At 43.6% G+C, this 18,284-nt stretch overlaps 1 protein-coding gene across 1 annotated transcript in view; it reads right to left on the bottom strand.

The window, feature by feature from the left end:
* Positions 1-17,494, bottom strand: part of LOC140203603 (serine/threonine-protein phosphatase 2A 65 kDa regulatory subunit A beta isoform-like) — an 83,511-nt gene extending 66,017 nt beyond the window's left edge. Inside the window, exons 1-2 of the mRNA XM_072269651.1 lie at positions 17,441-17,494; positions 10,344-10,475 (exon numbers count right to left, since the gene is read on the bottom strand). Coding sequence (XP_072125752.1) covers positions 10,344-10,475; positions 17,441-17,494 — 186 coding nt within the window. The remainder of the gene's footprint in view (positions 1-10,343; positions 10,476-17,440) is intronic.
* Between the last annotated feature and the right edge of the window lie 790 nt (positions 17,495-18,284).

The raw sequence follows: 18,284 nt of genomic DNA, 5'->3' as shown, positions 1-18,284 counted from the left end.
GTTCACAGTAATGTTAACTGCTAAGGCTATTAAAGTGGCTTCTCTGTAATGTTAACTGCTAAGGCTAATGTAATATCTTCCCTGTAATGCTAACTGCTGATGTAATGGTTTCTCTGTAGCTGTGATGTTTGGGTTATAACTACAGATAATGGGGAACTAACCAATGGGAGACATGTTCTTCTATCTTGTATGTTTGGAAACTGAGTTGGTACACAGGCTTTCCGGTGAGGCGAGCGAAGAGGAAGGACAAGTGTGGGGAGCGCTCGGTGGTCACAGGACGGCATATACGGGAATTCGAGGGTCCGGAGGTTGCCGGCGGTTCTGCGGAGGTCGTTTATGGAAGAACCCCAGATGCATGAGCTCCAACAATTTTTGTGCACAAATTGATAACTTTAATAAGAGCGGCACCTTTGTCTTTTATAACTGGGGAGAGACAACCTAATGCACTATTGAATGCTACATACTTTTCAAAGACTTGTGAACGTCAGAAGCAATATAGCAATGCAAAGGGCCTTAAGAATAAGTTGAGGGTGGTATGAAGGATCTTCCAGCAATGGAACAGAAACAAAACGAATAAAGCTAGATCAAGTCCTTTGAATAACCATATACTTAATTTCTTCAACAATTTTCCAAATTAAACAATAAATATTGTGGATAGCAAATTGATTTTGGAGTAGTATATACATAGAACTTTCTTATTTCCCTAATCAAAGACTGGCAGGACAGTCAAGGTAAGAAGGTATAACAATAATCTTACCTCTAGTTTTTTAATGAGTCTGGCCTCCTGTGCCTTCAATCTCTCCTTCTGATACTTTTCATGTACTTCCTTCAAATTGTCTACAATAGATCTCTTGTCAGATGCTGTCTCTGTTAGGGATGCAATCAAATCAAAGTTATAATAGGTAGTAGCTTCCAATTCAACCAATTATTTATCATTCAAGATATACACCTCAGCAGGGAGAAATCAACTAACAATTTTATTTAGTTTCTATTCATTTATTGCTATCTGAAGCTTAAGTTTCCAATTAAAATCCATCTGATTCAATGCAGTAATATCTGCCAGAATTAAATGGAAACTCTCACATACCATTTTGTTTTGCTTATCACACATGTACTGAGAGCCCCAGTCTTAGAACACATACCGACTAACACATGTAGGGTTCTTGGTAATGTTAACTGCTAAGGCTAATGAAATGGCATCTCTGTAATGCTAACTGCTGATGTAATAGTTTGTCTGTAGCTGCGATATTTGGGTTTTAACTACAGATAACAGGGAACTAACCAAATGAGAGACACATTATTCTATCTTGTTTGTCTGGGAACCGAGCTTTTGCGGTTTTTCGGTCGAGGCGAGTGAGGAGGTAGAACGAGTGTGGGAAGTGCTCGGTGATCACCGAATGGAGTCTACGGGAATTCGAGGGTCCAGCGGTTGGCAACGTTTCGGCGGAGGTCATTGAGGAGGAACACCGGAGGCGTGAGCTCCAACGATTTTTGTGCACAAACTGTTAACTTTAACAAGAGTGGCATCTTTGTCTTTTATATTTGGTTTCTCTACTAACCACACAACAAAATAAGAGATATAAAGTGTAATCACTTAATAGCTAGATAGAATTGGGGACCACGTGGCCGAGGCCCCAGACTGTGATTACTCTGCGCTCATTCTTGGGGTTCTGTGGTTGGTATCGGAGATCCGTGAAGGGCTATGCCAAAGTGAGTCACCCCTTGAACCAGCTTCAGTGTGGTTACCCTCCCTTGGGGAAGAAAGGGAAAGGGAAAAGGGGACGGGAGGTTGGAGAATATCTAAACCCATCGGAGCCCTTTCAACAGATGCAAAATGCGAGGAGGCTTTTCAGTCGCTGAAAGAGTTGCTGACCCAGACACCGGTGCTGGCTTTTGCAGAGCCCCGACTACCGTATGTTGTATCAGGATCAGGGCACCGGGTTGAGGCCTGTGGTGTTCATCAGCTGGAGCTTGTTGCCCTCTGAGAGAAACTCTCCCACCCACAAGTTGGAATTTGTGGCGTTGAAATGGGCAGCGGTGGATAAGCTGAGTGACTGTCTCTCTGGAGCCAAGTTTGAGGTGAGGACGGACAACAATCCCCTCACTTACATCCTGACCTTGGCGAAACTGGATGCCACAGATGGTTGGCGGCCTTGTCGGTATATGATTTCAGCCTGAAGTACCGGCTGGGGAGCCGGAACATTGATGCAGATGCTTTGTCCCGACGGGTGCATGAGGGACTGGACATGGACGAGGAGTGGGAGAGTGTTCCTGCCCCTGGGGTGAAGGCCATGTGTCAGTTTGCCATCACCGTGAAGGCCGAGGAAAAGGAAAGGGCGGATCGAGCAGTGGATCATTTGGGGGCTTCTGATGACACCCTACCTCCAGTTTACTGTAACCTGACTGTTCTGAAGAGCAAGCAGCTGCCGGAATTGAGTTCTGGAGGAGTGGCAGCTGCTCAGTGAGGTGATCCGGGCACTGGCACTATCTGGTATGTATTTGGAAAGGGGGATATGGCGCAGGCGGAGAAGACAAAACCAGCTTCAGTACCTCCATTACTGAGAGAATAGCCTCGTTTGAAGTTAAAGAACCAAATTTTATACCGGCCACGTCAGCCCCGGACCGACCTCGGCGTTGCCAGCTGGTTCTGCCTGAGAAGTATCGGAGCATTGCGTTGAGTTCACTTCATGATGATTCTGGACATTTGGGGGTGGAAAAGACCTATGGTTTTTCTTGCCCTGAATGAAGTTGGAGGTTGAAGAGTACTGCAAGTCGTGCATTCGCTGCATACGCTGGAAGACACTGCCTGTGCAGGCAGCTCCTCTGTCATACCTGCAGAGTGCAGGGCTCCTGGACCTGGTGTGTATGGATTTCCTGTCTATAGAACCCGATGCCAGCAACACGGCCAATGTCTTAGTCATCACGGACCACTACACTGGATATGCTCAGGCTTTTCCTCCCAAGGACCAGAAGGCGACTATGGTGGCAAAAGTGTTATGGGAGAAGTATTTCATGCATTATGGCCTTCCCCAGGCGGATACATAGTGACCAGGGATGGGACTTCGAGAGTAGACTCATCTACGAGTTACTGGGCATGCTGGGAGTTGAGAAATTGAGGACCATGCCCTATCACCTGCAGGGCAATCCCCAGCCTGAGAGGTTTAAGCTTGGGCCCCTGGAGATCAGCAAGGAGAGCAGGTGGAGTTAACATATCGGGCATCTGGTTCACTGTACCCGAAATGAAGCTACTGCGTGCACGCCATATGCAGGAAGCCAAGGCGTTACTAGTGAAGGCTTGAAACATGGATTGTCCCATATAACTGCTGAAAAGGCATGTTTAATTGGGGCCCATGCAACTGTCCGAGGCTTCACCTTTAGTTTGGAGAAAGTGGGAGAAACCCAAGTCAAACTTGAGAGTAAGAACTAGTTCTACCAGGTGAGGAAAGATGGTGATGAAGGGGAACTGATAACGTCTGTTGTCTAGAAAGAAGCAGAACTTTAAGGACTTCCTGGAAGGGGATGAAAACGTATAAACACTAAATCCACAGTGAAAATAAAGTGATCTGGGCCAGGCAACTGTAAGTGATTGAAGTGATGGAGAGATTACAGACCAGATAATGTTCTAAGTGTCGGTTGCCAGAAAAACATTGGCAAGAACTCGAGGAAGAATACTTCCTACTTCTTTTTAAAATTAGGACAACATTATTTGTTACATTGATAAAACCAGACAGGCTTCTGAATACCATTGCATCTCTATTGGTAGAGTAATCCTTCAATACCGAACCATGTGAATAGCCTGGATTGTGGGACTCCAGGTCGGTCTTACAAGAGATATTGTTAAGCTTGGAAAACTGTAGCTATGGAGGAAAGATTGGATAAGTTTGGGTTGTTTTCTAGTCTTGAGATGTATAAAATTGGGAGGATTAAATGGCAGAAATGAGAAGGGCTTATTTCCCAAACGGGGATTAAAAATAAAACTGAGGAGCATAGAAACTGCTAGTAGTATTAAAAGTATTTTCACTCAGAGGATGGTAGAGGGATCTGAAATACTTCCAAGGCGTAAATTCCCCTCATATATAAAAAGTAAATGAATATCTGAAGCGCTGTGATCAACTGGGCTACAGAGCCTGAGGTAGGACGTGGAATTAGAATGGGTAGCTCTTTTCTCGACCATCACAGATACAATTCCCATCATATTCATTTTTATGGTTCTGTGAGATTGGCTGAGGAAATAAGCAGGTAGGTTTTATTTTCAGAAACGCAATTTAGTTGTTCAACTAATTTTTGAAAGTGTTTATACTTGTAAACTTTCAACTTAAAAGACTTCCTGTTATCAAGTGTTTTTGGAATGTGTCATCTCAGGTGTTTACAGAGAGAACATTTTGAGATGCAGACGTACCCTTTTTAACAATGCAACTCAATGACACATTAGATCCTTCACCCTTTCCAGCTCTTTGCAGATTCAGTCCTGAAAACAAAAAGCAGAAAACTAATTTTGAGCTTAAGAGCTTGGCAGATAAATATCATATTGTCTTTGGAATTTTGCAGTGACACAGGATCGCAGATCGACATTGTAGACTGCTTCTCTTTTCACAAATTCTGCCTGATTCCGTGCGTGTTACAGCAAGCTACTCACAACATTTCTGAGCCAAATCCCAGAGTCTCAGAAGCACAGCAAATATCATAGATTATCATTAAACTGCAGAATAGAATGAATTATGTCACTGGATGGAACAATCAGCTATTGAAAGAAAACCTGCTAGAAATTTAGGTAAACTTTTTGAAAGCAGAAATCAAAATATCACAGATGCTGGAAATGTAAAGAGAATGACAAAATATTCAGCAGGTGAAGCAGTGTCTAAAAAGAGAGAAACAAAATTACTGAAATAATATTTCAAAAGTCACTGTCATTGTTTCATGCTTCACCTCCTCAGTAGAAAATACTGTACTACTCTTTAAAGAAGTCTGCTAAATAAATGAACAACAGTCACGTGCAACCTAATTTAAAAAAAGTACTTTCAATAGGGGAGAAGGCATCCCATTATGTTTAACTTATAAAACAGTGATACTACCAATATTCTGAGAAGTCCTTTTCCAACTAAGGCTGTATTGCCCAGTGACATTACCTTTGTAGAGAAAGTGGTTCAGCCTTGGGCTTCTCAGCAGCAATGGAGGAAGGGGTTTTGATTTGTGGTTTGGTGGAACTGGACACTTTGCTTAGTTTTGCTGGAGTCCTTTTAATCGATTCATCACAGGACTGGTAATACAAGAGAAAGAAAACGGTGAAATGTTCAAAGGTTCATTTTATTGTCAAAGTATGCACGTACAACTCTGATACTTGTCTTCTCCAGATAGTCCTGAAATACAGAAAGACATGAGAGTTAATGAAAGAAAAGACACCAACTCTCCCCACCATCAGTACGAAAAAGAAAAGAAACATTAACAATCCCCGACTCCCTGACTCACATAAAAAAAACAGCAACAATAACAATCTGCAATCCCCTGACTCACAGAGAAAAACAGCAACAATAACAATCCCTGACCTGCTCACTTGCAGAAAAATCAGAGACAATGGCATTAAATCCACACTGCTCCCCCACAGGAAAAAAAATTACAATAACAATCCCCGACCCCCTCGCCTGCAAAACAGACCAGTCACAGTAACATCGAAACCCCCAACCCCACCTTACACACAAAATATTTACAGCTCACCCACCCACCAACCAGCCACAATTAAGAAAACACCAAAAACCTGAAGGAAACCAATATGAAGTACAGTCCAAAATTCACATATGTCTCAGAATATTGGAAACAGCTTTCCATCGGCATACGAAGACAGTGGCTGCAAACTCAACAAATCAGCAAAAGCATTTTCAACTTAATAAATCCAATTTTAGTTGGTAAATTAATCAAGGCTGACAACTGAAAATATTCAGAGGATGGCAAATCAATTTGGCTAAATGCTGTAAAAAATAAATTGTAAAGACTGCAACAATCCAGATTTCTCCAAACTTTCAGAAAGCATTGCCTCCTGCTGCTTTAACATAGCAGATACAAAGCAGGAGAATAGCAGCGATTGGGGAGAGACAACCGAACGCACTATTGAATGCTGCATACTTTTCAAAGACTTTTGGAAGTCAGAAGCAATATAGCAATTCAAAGAGCCATAAGAATGAGTTGAGGGTGATATAAAGGATTTTCCAGCAATGGAACAGAAACAAAAAGAATAAAGGTAGATCAAGTCCCTTGAATAATCATATACTTAATTTCCTCAAACACCAGGAAATCTGCACATGCTGGAATTTCAAGCAACACACATAAACGTTCACCAGCAACTGTTATGTGTTACTTAATTTCCTCAACAATTTTCCAAATTAAACAATGAATATTGTGGATAGCAAATTGAGTTTGGAGTAGTATATACTTACAAGTTTCTTATTGCCCTAATCAAAAATTGGCAGGGCAGTCAAGGTGAGAAGGTACGACGATAATCTTACCCTTAGCTCTTTAATGAGACTGGCCTCCTGTGCCTTCAATCTCTCCTTCCGAAGCTTCTGCTCTTTCTTCAATTTGTTTACAACAGATTTATGTTTCCTCAGATCATCTTTCAGTGCATGAATCCTCCCCTCGATATCACTCTGCTCAGATACTTTCTTTGTTAGGGATGCAATCAAATCAAAGTTGTAATAGTAGTAGCTTCCAATTCAACCAATTATTTATCATTCAAAATACATATCTCAGCAGGGTGAAATCAACTAACAATTTTACTTAGTTTCTATTCATTTATTGCTACTTGAAGCTTAAATTTCCAATTAAAATCCACCTGATTCAATGCAGAAATAGCTGCAAGAATTAAATGGAAACTCTCACATACCATTTTGTTTTGTTTATCACACATGTCCTGAGATCTCCAGTGGCAGGAAATGCATTTTGATTTTGACACTGTCCTCCTGGTACCATTCTCCCGTAAATATAATCAAAAGCTGTCACTGTACAGTGCAATCAGATCCATAACGCACTAAATGCACTCTTAAAGCTCAGAATACTACTAACACACAGCTGAGCAAAGCCATAGACTCTTAAATACCTTCTTAATTGGCCCAGTAAGCCGACAGATGAAGGGCAAACAGGGAAGGAAAGAAATACTGATATCCCCCAAAATACCAATTACGCACATAAAGCCCCAACCTCGTCGGACACCGACCGGCCAGAGTCACGGCCTCGTTGGAGACGTGGCTCACACTCTCAACAGCAAATACAGTTGTGGACTCATTGAGATCACAAGCAGGGAAACATCAGGAAACAATTTAAATATAAAATTGGATTTTTAAAAAAATCAAAGTTAATGGTGAGCATTGCATCAATAGGCAGAGAAACACTTGCTGCAAAATAGATTACACGCAGCATTTCACTAACCAAAGTTAGAACTCACTGACCACTGCTTTTAAACCTTTTCCTTTGTGTGGTACAAATCTTGCCAGTGAGTTTTCATGTTGATTTCCAGAGTTCAATTTGATTCGGGCTATTTAATCCCACACCCTGTCAGACCTGTACTGGATATGCTTGGCATGCTAGGCATTTAGTTCTGAAGTGCAACTTTAAGCACGACACATCGGAGGTTACCCATTTTCATTATTATTGCTGTTCCTGCTACTCGCTCATTCTTTGATTTGGCTGAAAACTACCATTATAACAGTGAGGACTTTGGGAGGAAGCACAGATGCATCATTCACTCAGTTCTTCCAGTTGAATATAGTTTCACAAAGTTTATTCCAGGCTCTGGTTTAATTGAAGGTGGGGATCTTTACTGGAGAAGTGTCCTCATGTTAGCTAACCTATCACCATCACGACTGTGTGAACCAGGGTGGCAGAACTTTGATCAGATCCATTGGTTGGGGAACTGCTGAACTCTTCATTGAAGATGAGAAAATCTGCAGATGTAGGAAATCCAAAGTAATACCCAGAAAATGCTGAAGGAACTCAGCAGGCCAGGCAACAGCTACGGAAAAGAGTTAACAGTCGTGGAACAGTCCATGTTTCGAACCTAAACAGGCATCACTCCACAACTCTTCCTACGCTACAAAGATAACTGCATTGGTCCTGCTTCCAGCACCCATGCTGAGCTCATCATTTTCCTCAACTTTCTCCAATTTCCACACTGCCCTCAACTGGCCCGTTTCTGACACCTCTCTCCCCTTTCTCGATCTCTGTCTCCATCTTTGGAGACAGTTTATCTACTGATACTCTTTACAAACCCACTGACTCTCACAGCTCTCTGGACAAAACGTCTTCCCACCCTATCACTTGCAAAATTGCCATTCCCTAGCGTCAGTTCCTCCATCTCCACTGCATCTGCTCCCACAATGAAGCTTTTCATTCCAGAACAACTGAGATAGCCTCCTTCTTCAAAGAAAAGGGCTTCCTTTCCTCCACTATCAACGCAGCCCTCAACCACATTGCACAAATCACCCTCAACCCTTCCACCTGCCGCCACACGAGGGATAGGGTTCCTCTTGTCCTCACCTATCACCACACAAGCCTCTGCATCCCGCACGTAACCCTCTGTAACTTCTGCTATCTCCAAAGGGAACCCACCACCAAGCACATCTTTCCGTAGGAATCACTCCCTACACGACTCCCTTGTCCACTCATCCCTCCCCACTGATCTCCCTCCTGGCACTTATCCTTGCAACTGGAACAAGGGCCACATCTTCCCCTACACCTCCTTCCTCACTACCATTCAGGGCCTCAAACAGCCCTTCCACGCCAGGTGACACTTCACCCATGCGTCTGTTGGGATCACATTGTATCTGGTGTTGCCTCCTATATATTGATCAGACCAGATTGGGAGACTTTTGTCAAGCAGCTTCGCTCCATCTGCCACAAGAAGCGGGATTTTCCGGTGGCCAGCCATTCCAACTCTACTTCCCATTCCAATATGTCAGTCCATGGTCTCCTGTCACTGTGAGGCCACCCTCAGGTTGGAGGGGCAACAGCTTATTTTTTGTCTGGGTCATCTCCAACCTGATGGCACAAACATCGATTTCTCAAACTTCGATTTCTCAAATTTCCAGTAACTGCCCCTCCTCCTCTCCATTCATTTCCCTCCCGCACCTCATCTCCTTACCTGCCCATCACCTCCCACTGGTGCTCCTCCTCCTTCCCTTCTTCAATGGTCCTCTGTCCTCTATCAAATACCCCCTACTCCAACCCTTTACCCCTTTCACCAATCAACTTCCCAGCTCTTTACTTTAACCCCTCCACCTCTCCCAGTATCACCTATCACCTGCCAGCTTGTATCTCTTCCTTCCCTTCCTCCTACCTTCTTTTTCTGACTCCTTCTTCCTTCCATTCCAGTCGTGAAGGTTTTCGGCCTGAAACATCGATTGCTTACTCTTTTCCGTTAATGCTGTCTGGCCTGCTGAGTTCCTCCAGCATTGTGTGTGATGCATCTGTTTACTGCATGCTGCTTTTGCCATTTAACAAGCTGATGGTTCTGTGTAGCAGCTCTATTCAGTTCAGATCCACCCAATGCAACTTGTAAAACTTCTTTCTATACTCGCCACTGAACTGGCATTGGTCCCTAGCTTGATAGTAATGGTCAAAAGGAGTGATAGACCAGGCCTCAAGATTACAGTTTGCAGCTGAATACAATTCTGCTGATATGGACAATTGCAACCCTTCATTAGCAACTAGATTTACTGAGACTGTCCCATCAGTACTGAGCTGTAATGTTAGCTGTGCTTACATGGAATTCTGTGAGTACCTACCAAGTATAAATACTGAAAAGCTCACACATAGCTGTTGGAAACTTCATACCTGATTGTGTCACAGATACAGATTCGTCAGACGAGCTGCAGGATCCTTGGCATGACTGTAAACCAGGGCTGGAGTTATTCTTCCTATCAGCTTCGTTTGATGCAAGTACACTCACTTCTGAGGAAGCAGACTGCACAAGGGCAAGTGAATGGCAATAGATTAGTTCCTGAGCTGTTAGTATTTTCTGATTTGATAAAATAAAGATTAGATGGTCAGGAAGTTTGCAAAAGTTTAACATCCAGCAACTTAAAGTCTGCACATCCGTCCACTGGATTGCCCCCTCCCTGCCCTTTCAAAGTGTCCCATTATATCCTTCCATATATTTCACTAAACTGCTCCAACCTATTGGCACAAACTCTCAAAGTTTAATGTTCATCTCAAACATGTTACCCTTGAAAGAACCATACAAGAAACACCCCCTCAACCAAATTGATCTAAAAATAACCTACCAAATCATACCAAATAACATATAAACCTAAAATAACACTAACATATAGTAAAAGCAGGAATGATATGATAAATACACAGTGTGGCAGCTCGCCCACACGGGAAGCGAACCGGCTCCAGCAGTCTTGGGCGAGTCTGCAGCCAGCGGCAACCGAGAGGGCTCTGAGCGCGGGGCAGACCTCGGCCTGAAAGCCGACGTCACTTCCGCCCTGCGAAGAGCGGGGGATGCTGGGAGCAGGCACTTAAGCGTGCGCAGTTTGAAACAGTAAACAGTTCAACCAGACCATGCTCGACTCAGTGTGTTGCTTTCACTCGTTGCATATCAGCGTGACCACAACAGCCTATATAAAGTAGAAATAATATATGTAGAGCAGTGGTCCCCAACCTCCGGGCCGCGGACCGATACCGATCCGCGAAGCATGCAGTGGTGCAGCGGTAGCCAGGACACACCCAGCACATTTTTTTAAAAGGGCTGAAATAAACAAGCTAATTAATGCTGAGCTCGCTGCATTGGCACTGCTTCCTGCATGCATGCTAAGCTCGTTGACTTCGTTAACTTTGCCTCCAACTTTCACCCTGCCCTCAAGTTTACCTTTATACCTCATTGTCGCCAAACAATTGGTACTAGAACGTACAATCATCACAGCGATATTTGATTTTGCGCTTCACACTCCCTGATTACAAATATTAAATATTAAAGATATTAAAAATAGTAAATATTAAAAATTTGAATTTTAAATCATAATTAGAAAATAGAAAAATGGGAAGTAAGGTAGTGTAAAAAAACCGAGAGGCAGGTCCAAATATTTGGAGGGTACGGCCCAGATCTGGGTCAGGATCTGTTCAGCAGTCTCATCACAGTTGGAAAGAAGCTGTTCCAAAATCTGTCTGTATGATTCTTCAAGCTCCTGAACCTTCTCCTGGAGCGAAGAGGGACGAAAAGTCTGTTGGCTGGGTGGGTCGTGTCCTTGATTATCCTGGCAGCACTGCTCCGACAGCGTGCAATGTAAAGTGAGTCAGACTTTTTGTTCCAATGTACACAGTAAAGAAAACGACACAGAATGACATTCATGATCCCAGTACATTAATATTCACCTCTTTGGGCAAGTTGGGATTAAAAAAAAGAAATCACTCTAAATTGTTCTCCGAGGCAAAAAAAATAAGGGGAAAGTTCACAGTTGTCCATACAATTGGCTTTAATTGATTCCTAATCTAAATTACCTTACCACTAATGGTTAGTCAAATAACCTCACACCTCCTCCCTTGCAGGAAGCAAAGAATCTTTAAAATATAGAAACGGTCTTTGAGAAAAACAAATCCTGGCACTTCTAGGAGAACCGCCAACTGAAGAAAACTCAATTCTATCGTTGACTTGTTTCCAAACTGCATCAGGCTTGTTTAGACATTCCTTTGCAAACTTCTGATGCTGAAATTTGTGGTGAGGATGCAGGAAAAGTTTTCTTCTGATGACTCTTCCATGAAGGTCATATTTGTTCAGTGTCACTGCACAGTAGAACAGTGCACCACCACTCCAGAGTCTGCTAAATCTTCCTGAAGGTCTTTTGCAGTCAAACAGGGGTTTTGATTTGCCTTTCTAGCAATCCTACAAGTAGCTCTCTTGGAAAGTGTTGTTGGTCTTACAGACCTCAACTTGACCTCCACCGTTCCTGGAACTGCCACTTCTTAATTACGTTATGAACTGAGGAAACGGCTATCTGAAAACGCTTTGGTATCATCTTATAGCCTTCTCCTGCTTTGTGGGCATCATTTATTTTAATTTTCAGAGTGCTAGGCAGCTGCTTAGAGGAGCCCATGGCTGCTGATTGTTGGGACAAGGTTTGAGGAGTCAGGGTATTTATAAAGCTTTGTAATTTGCATCACCTGGCCTTTCCTAACGATGACTGTGAACAAGCCATAACCCTAACAAGCTAATTAAGGTCTGAAACCTTGGTAAAAGTTATCTGAGAACTCAAATCTTTTGGGGTGCCTAAACTTTTCAATGGTGCTCCTTTCCTTTTTTTCACTCTAAAATTGTACAAAACCAAAATAATACACTAATCTTGCTCAATATGTTGAAAAGAATGTTTCATCTTCAACGTTATGATTTTTTGGAGATCAGTTCATCTTCTACTCACTTAACTATTCACAGTAACAGAAATTTTGACCAAGGGTGCCCAAACGTTTTCCTGCCTCTGTATGTCAATTTAGGCAGCTGCAAGTACCATGATGTTTACTTCTGCATAGACTGCAAGTCAACGTTATTTTTTTTTCAATAATATTACTGGTATTGTGAAAATGGTATTCTTCACCATCCACTTCAAGGTTCGACATGTGTGTTTAGAGATGCTCTTCTGCACACCACTGTTGTAACGTGAGGTGATTTGAGTTACTGTCACCTTCCTGTCAGCTTGTACCAGTCAGTTGTCGTTTTGGGCCAAGATGCTTCATCAGGACTAGAAAAAAAAAGATGAGATCAGAGTAAGAAGGCGGGGGAAGACGTACAAGGTTGTGGGTGAGAGGAGAAACCAGGAGATGGGGAGTGGTGAGGTAAAGAGCTGAGAAATTGGTGAAAGAGAAAGTGCTGGAGAAGCCGGAATCTGACAGGAGAGGACAGAAGGCCATGGAAGAAAGGGAAGGGGGAAGAGCACCAGAGGGAGGTGATGGGCAGGTAAGGAGATAAGGTGAGGGAGCAAAATGGGAATGGGGAATGGTGAAGTGGGGGGGTCATTACCGGAAGCAGGAGAAATTGATGTTGATGCCATCAGGTTGGAGGCTACCCAGACGAAATAAGGAGTTGTTCCTCCAACCCGAGTGTGGCCTCATCGCGGCAGTAGAGGAGGCCATGGACCGACATGTTGGAATGGGAATGGGAAATAGAATTAAAATTGGTGGCCACCAGGAGAAGTGCCACACCTGCCCCTGGATCTCCTCCCTCACTACCATTCGGGGCCCAAACAATCCTTCCAGGTGAGGCGACATTTTACCTGTGAGACCTGGCCCAGACTGGGAGACCACTTCGACGAGCACCTACAGTCCATCCAGCAGAAGAAAACAGGACCTCTCAGTGGCCACAAATTGACCTGGATGAGGAAGTGGAGGGATAGGTTAGTAAATCTGCTGACGACACAATGGTTGGCGGGGTTGTGGATGGTGTGGATAGCGGGACATTGATAGGATGCAAAACTGGGCTGAGAAGTGATAGATGAAGTTCAACGCAGATAAGTGAGAGATGGTTCATTTTGGTCGGTCAAATATGATGACAGAATATAGTATGAATGGTAAGACTCTTAGCAATATGGTGACCTTTTATCCAATAGTTTCATTTAATTGTTTATCAGTCTTTCAGTCTTTTTTTTTCAAAGTTTTAGATTTGATCTGAAAGTCTTTCTTTCTTTCTTTTTTCATCATATCTTCAAAATGGACTGCCATTCCTTTTTTTTTGTTTTGGTTTTTTTTTAGTGTAGTGGTTTTTTTTTCCTTTTCATTTAAGACCCGATGTTTTTTCCCTTTCTCTTCATAATCTGCTAAGGGAATTGTTATTTTCATTTTTTATTATATATTTTATACTAGTTTAACAATATCTATGATTTTGACAATGTCTAACTTAATCTTGGAGTATATTGTTACAGGTACATATATTTGAATGAATTCTCCTCTTGATTGTATTTATGCTTTTTTTTAAATCAATGAAAAGATTAATGAAGAAAAAGACTCTTGGCAGTGTGGGGGATCAGAGGGATCTTGGGGTCCGAGTCCATAGGACACTCAAAGCTGCTGCGCAGGTTGGCTCTGTGGTTAAGAAAGCATACAGTGTATTGACCTTCATCAACCGTGGGATTGAGTTTCGAGCCCGGGGGGGGGGTAATGTTGCAGCTATATCGGACCCTGGTCAGACCCCAGTTGGAGTACTCTGCTCAGTTCTGGTCGCCTCACTATTGGAAGGATGTGGACACTGTGGAAAGGGTGCAGAGGAGATTTACAAGGATGTTGCCTGGATTGGGGATCATGCCAAGTGAACTCAGTCTTTTCTCCTTGGAGCGGCGGAGAATGAGAGGTGACCTGATAGAGGTGTATAAGATGATGAGAGGCATTGATCTTGTGGCTAGTCAGAGGCTTTTTCCCAGGGCTGAAATGGCTAATATGAGAGGGCAGAGTTTTAAGGTGCTTGGAATGGTGCCGGAGGATTGGCTCATGTAGTTCCATTGTTTAAAAAGGGTTCTAAGAGTAAACCTGGCAATTATCAGCCTGGGAGTTTGATGTCAGTGGTGGGTAAATTGATGGAAAGTATTCTCAGAGATGGTATATATAATTATCTGGATAGACAGGGTCTGATTAGGAACAGTCGACATGGATTTGTGCATGGAAGGTCATGTTTGACAAATCTTATTGAAATTTTCTGAAGAGGTTACTAAGAAAGTTGACGAGGGTAAAGCGGTGGATGTTGTCTATACGGACTTCAGTAAAGCCTTTGACAAGGTTCCACATGGAAGGTTAGTTAGGAAGGTTCAATGGTTCGGCATTAATATCGAAGTAGTCAAATGGATTCTGCAGTGGCTAGATGGGAGACGCCAGAGAGTAGTGGTGGATAACTGTGTGTCAGATTGGAGGACGGCGTGTAACGGTGTTTCTCAGGGATCTGTACTGGGTCCAGTGTCGTTTGTCATATATATTAATGATCTGGATGATGGGGTGGTAAATTGGATTAGTAAGTATGCAGATGATACTAAGATAGGTGGCGTTGTGGTTTTCAAAGCCTGCAGAGAGATTTAGGCCAGTTAGAAGAGTGGGCTGAAAGATGGCAGATGGAGTTTAATGCTGAAAAATATGAGGTGCTACATTTTGGTAGGACTAATCAAAATAGGACAGACATGGTAAATGGTGGGGCATTGAAGAATGCTGTAGAACAGTGGGATCTAGGAATAATGGTGCATTGTTCCCTGAAGATGGAATCTCATGTGGATAGGATGGTGAAGAAAGCTTTTGGTATGCTGGCCTTTATTAATCAGAGCATTGAGTATAAGAGTTGGGAGGTAATGTTGAAATTGTATAAGGCATTGGTAAAGCCAAATTTGGAATATTGTGTACAGTTCTGGTCACCGAATTATAGGAAAGATGTCAATAAAATTGAGAGAGTACAGAGGAGGTTTCATCTCCTAAGTTACAGAGAAAGGTTGAACAAGTTACGTCTTTATTCTTTGGAGCGTAGAAGGTTGAGGGGGGACTTGATAGAAGTGTTTAAAATTGTAAGGGGAATTGATAGAGTTGACGTGGATAGGCTTTTTCCATTGAGAGCGGGGGAGATTCAAACAAGAGGACATGAGTTGAGAGTTAAAGGGCAAAAGTTTAGGGGTATCATGAGGGGGAACTTCTTTACTCAGAGAGTGGTAGCTGTGTGGAACGAGCTTCCAGCAGAAGTGGTTGAGGCAGGTTCGATGTTGTTGTTTAAGGTTAAATTGGATAGATACATGGACAGGAAAGGAATGGAGGTTTATGGGCTAAATGCAGGTTGCTGGGACTAGGTGAGAGTATGAGTTTGGCACGGACTAGAAGGGCCGAGATGGCCTGTTTCCGTGCTGTAATTGTTATATGGTTATATGGAAGGAGATAGATTAACGTCTGTTACAAGCCTTGTGGCAGAGAGCGACTGAGAGTACGAGACTCCCCCGCCCCGGATAGGACGCCAGTCTATCGCAAGGTTAACCCCCAGCATTTTTTTGCCGATACCCATTCTCAGCTGGGTAGACTGGAGCATTGTGCAAGTGCCTTGCTCAAGGACACACACGCTGCCTCGGCCGAGGCTCAAACCCATGACCTTCAGATCGCTAGTCCAACGCCCTAACCACTTGGCCACGCACCACACAGAGATAAGTCAAGGGTATGTTTTTTACGCAGAGTGCGTGGAATGGGCTGCCAGCAACAGTGGTGGAGGCATATGTGATAGGGTCTTTTAAGAGACTCTTAGGCAGGTATATGGAGCTTAGAAAAATAGAGAGCTAAGGTTAATTTCTAAAGGAAATACCCATTCCCATTCCCATTCGGGCATACCAGATAATGGCCTCCTCTTTTGCCACAATGAGGCCACTCTCATGGTGGAGGAGCAACATATTCTGTCTAGGTGTTCTCAAGCCGATGCCATGACAGATTTTATTTTCCAGTTCCCTTCTCTCTGCTTCGATTCCTCATTCTGGCCTCTTGCCTCATCTCCTCACCTGCCTGTCACCTCCCCTACCCCGGTGCCCCTCCTTCCTCCCTCTCTCCCATGGCCCACTCTCCTCTCTTATTAAATTCCACCTTCTCCAGCCATTTACCTTTCCCACCCACCTGGCTTCACCTATCACCTTCCAGCTATCCTCCCCCCGCCCACTTTTTATTCTGGCGTCTTCCCCATTCCTCTCCAGCCCTGAAGAAGGCTCTGTGCCTGAAACATGGACTGTTTATTCCTCTGCATAGATGCTGCCTGACCTGCTGAGTTCCTCCAGCATTCTGTGTGCGTCCCTCTGGATTTCCAGCATCTGCAAAATCTCTTGTGTGCACGTGACCAATGAACCTACTAACCCAGATGTCTTTGCAAAGTGCGAGGAAACCAGAGCACCCGGAGGAAACCCGCACAGTCACAGGGTGAACAAACTATAACTCCGTATAGACAGCGGTGGCAATTGAACCCAGGTTGCTGGCACTGTAATGGCGTTATGCGAACTGCTATACCAGCCGCTTGTTTGAGGGGTAAATATCTGCCCCAGGACACTGTGAGAAACTTCCCTTCTCCAAATCAGTGATGCTGTAAGATATCTTAAATCCGTTTACAAAGGGTCTTGGTTTAACATCTCAGGCAAATGATGGTACCTCTGACCGTACAGCATTCCCTCGGTACTGCACTGAGAGTGTCAGTGGTATCAAGTCACCAGCTCATCTCTTGAGCTGCTATAATCCAACCACATGTCTGCAATGCTGGAAATTCAAGCAACACACACAAAGTGCTGGAGGAACTCAGCACTGAGGTGTTGTGCAGCATTACCATCATCTTAGTGGGAAGAGTTGTTTCCCTCAGACAGAAGTCTACCAGGCCAAATGGACATTCAAAGAGTATGGACAAACACTGGACAGGGTTTTCCACAGAGGGGTAACTCATTCTTAACTTCCAATACCAAGTGGGTCATCCCACAGATATCCTGACCTTGAAGAGGTCTCTGTGGGCGGCTGCAACCAGTTGATTGTTAATGGGTGTCATTAGTATATATAGTAGCACAGTGGCTAAGTTGCTAGACTTGCTCCTAGAGAACTGCGCTCTTAAATCCATCAAAACGAGTTCATATCTCACCATCGCAGCTGGGAAATTTAAATCTGAATCATTAAAGCAATTTCAAATATTAAAAATTAGTGTCATTATTTGTGTCTGTAAAGCACTGGATTGATGTCCAAGTTCACCTGGTTCAGCAAGGTCTGTAAACACCTGTAATCTCAGTAGTATGTTAGCTGTCAATTGCTCTCTGAATTGGCCCAGCAAGCCACTGCTCAGGAGTAGCTAAGGATGGGCAATAAATGCCTACCGCACATCCTGTGGGCAAATAATATTTTTAAAAAGTTGATGAGAAGTCGTGGAGAATCCAGCAAGTGAATGAATTGTTCTTCCTCAGTGTCCCATCCCACTGGTATCAGTGATCCCCACATACACAATTGTGGATTCTCCTCTTCGATCTCTGGTCACACCTAGTAGCAGCTGGCTTTGCCCATCTCCAGAGTCTGCTTGTGTGCTCTGTGATGGCGTGTGGGCAGCCGGAGTAGTGTCAGCCCCCTTGATGCCACACCCCATGTATGAGGTTTAACTAGATCTGGAGACAAAAAGGACTTCAGATGCGGTAATGTGGAGCCAACAAATCACTGGAGGAACTCAGCGGTCAGGCAGCAAATGTGCAGGAAGAGCGGCGCTCAATATTTTGGATTGAGAACTTGCTCAGTTGCTCCAGAACAAATCAAATGGGTATACATGGCTACAAGCCCCTGGCTTCTCACAGTACATT

This window comes from Mobula birostris, chromosome 10, assembly GCF_030028105.1.
Source record: "Mobula birostris isolate sMobBir1 chromosome 10, sMobBir1.hap1, whole genome shotgun sequence".
NCBI classification, from domain to species: Eukaryota; Metazoa; Chordata; class Chondrichthyes; order Myliobatiformes; family Myliobatidae; genus Mobula; species Mobula birostris.
The sequence above is the reverse complement of the archived record's forward strand: the minus strand, read 5'-3'. Positions and strand labels throughout refer to the sequence as shown.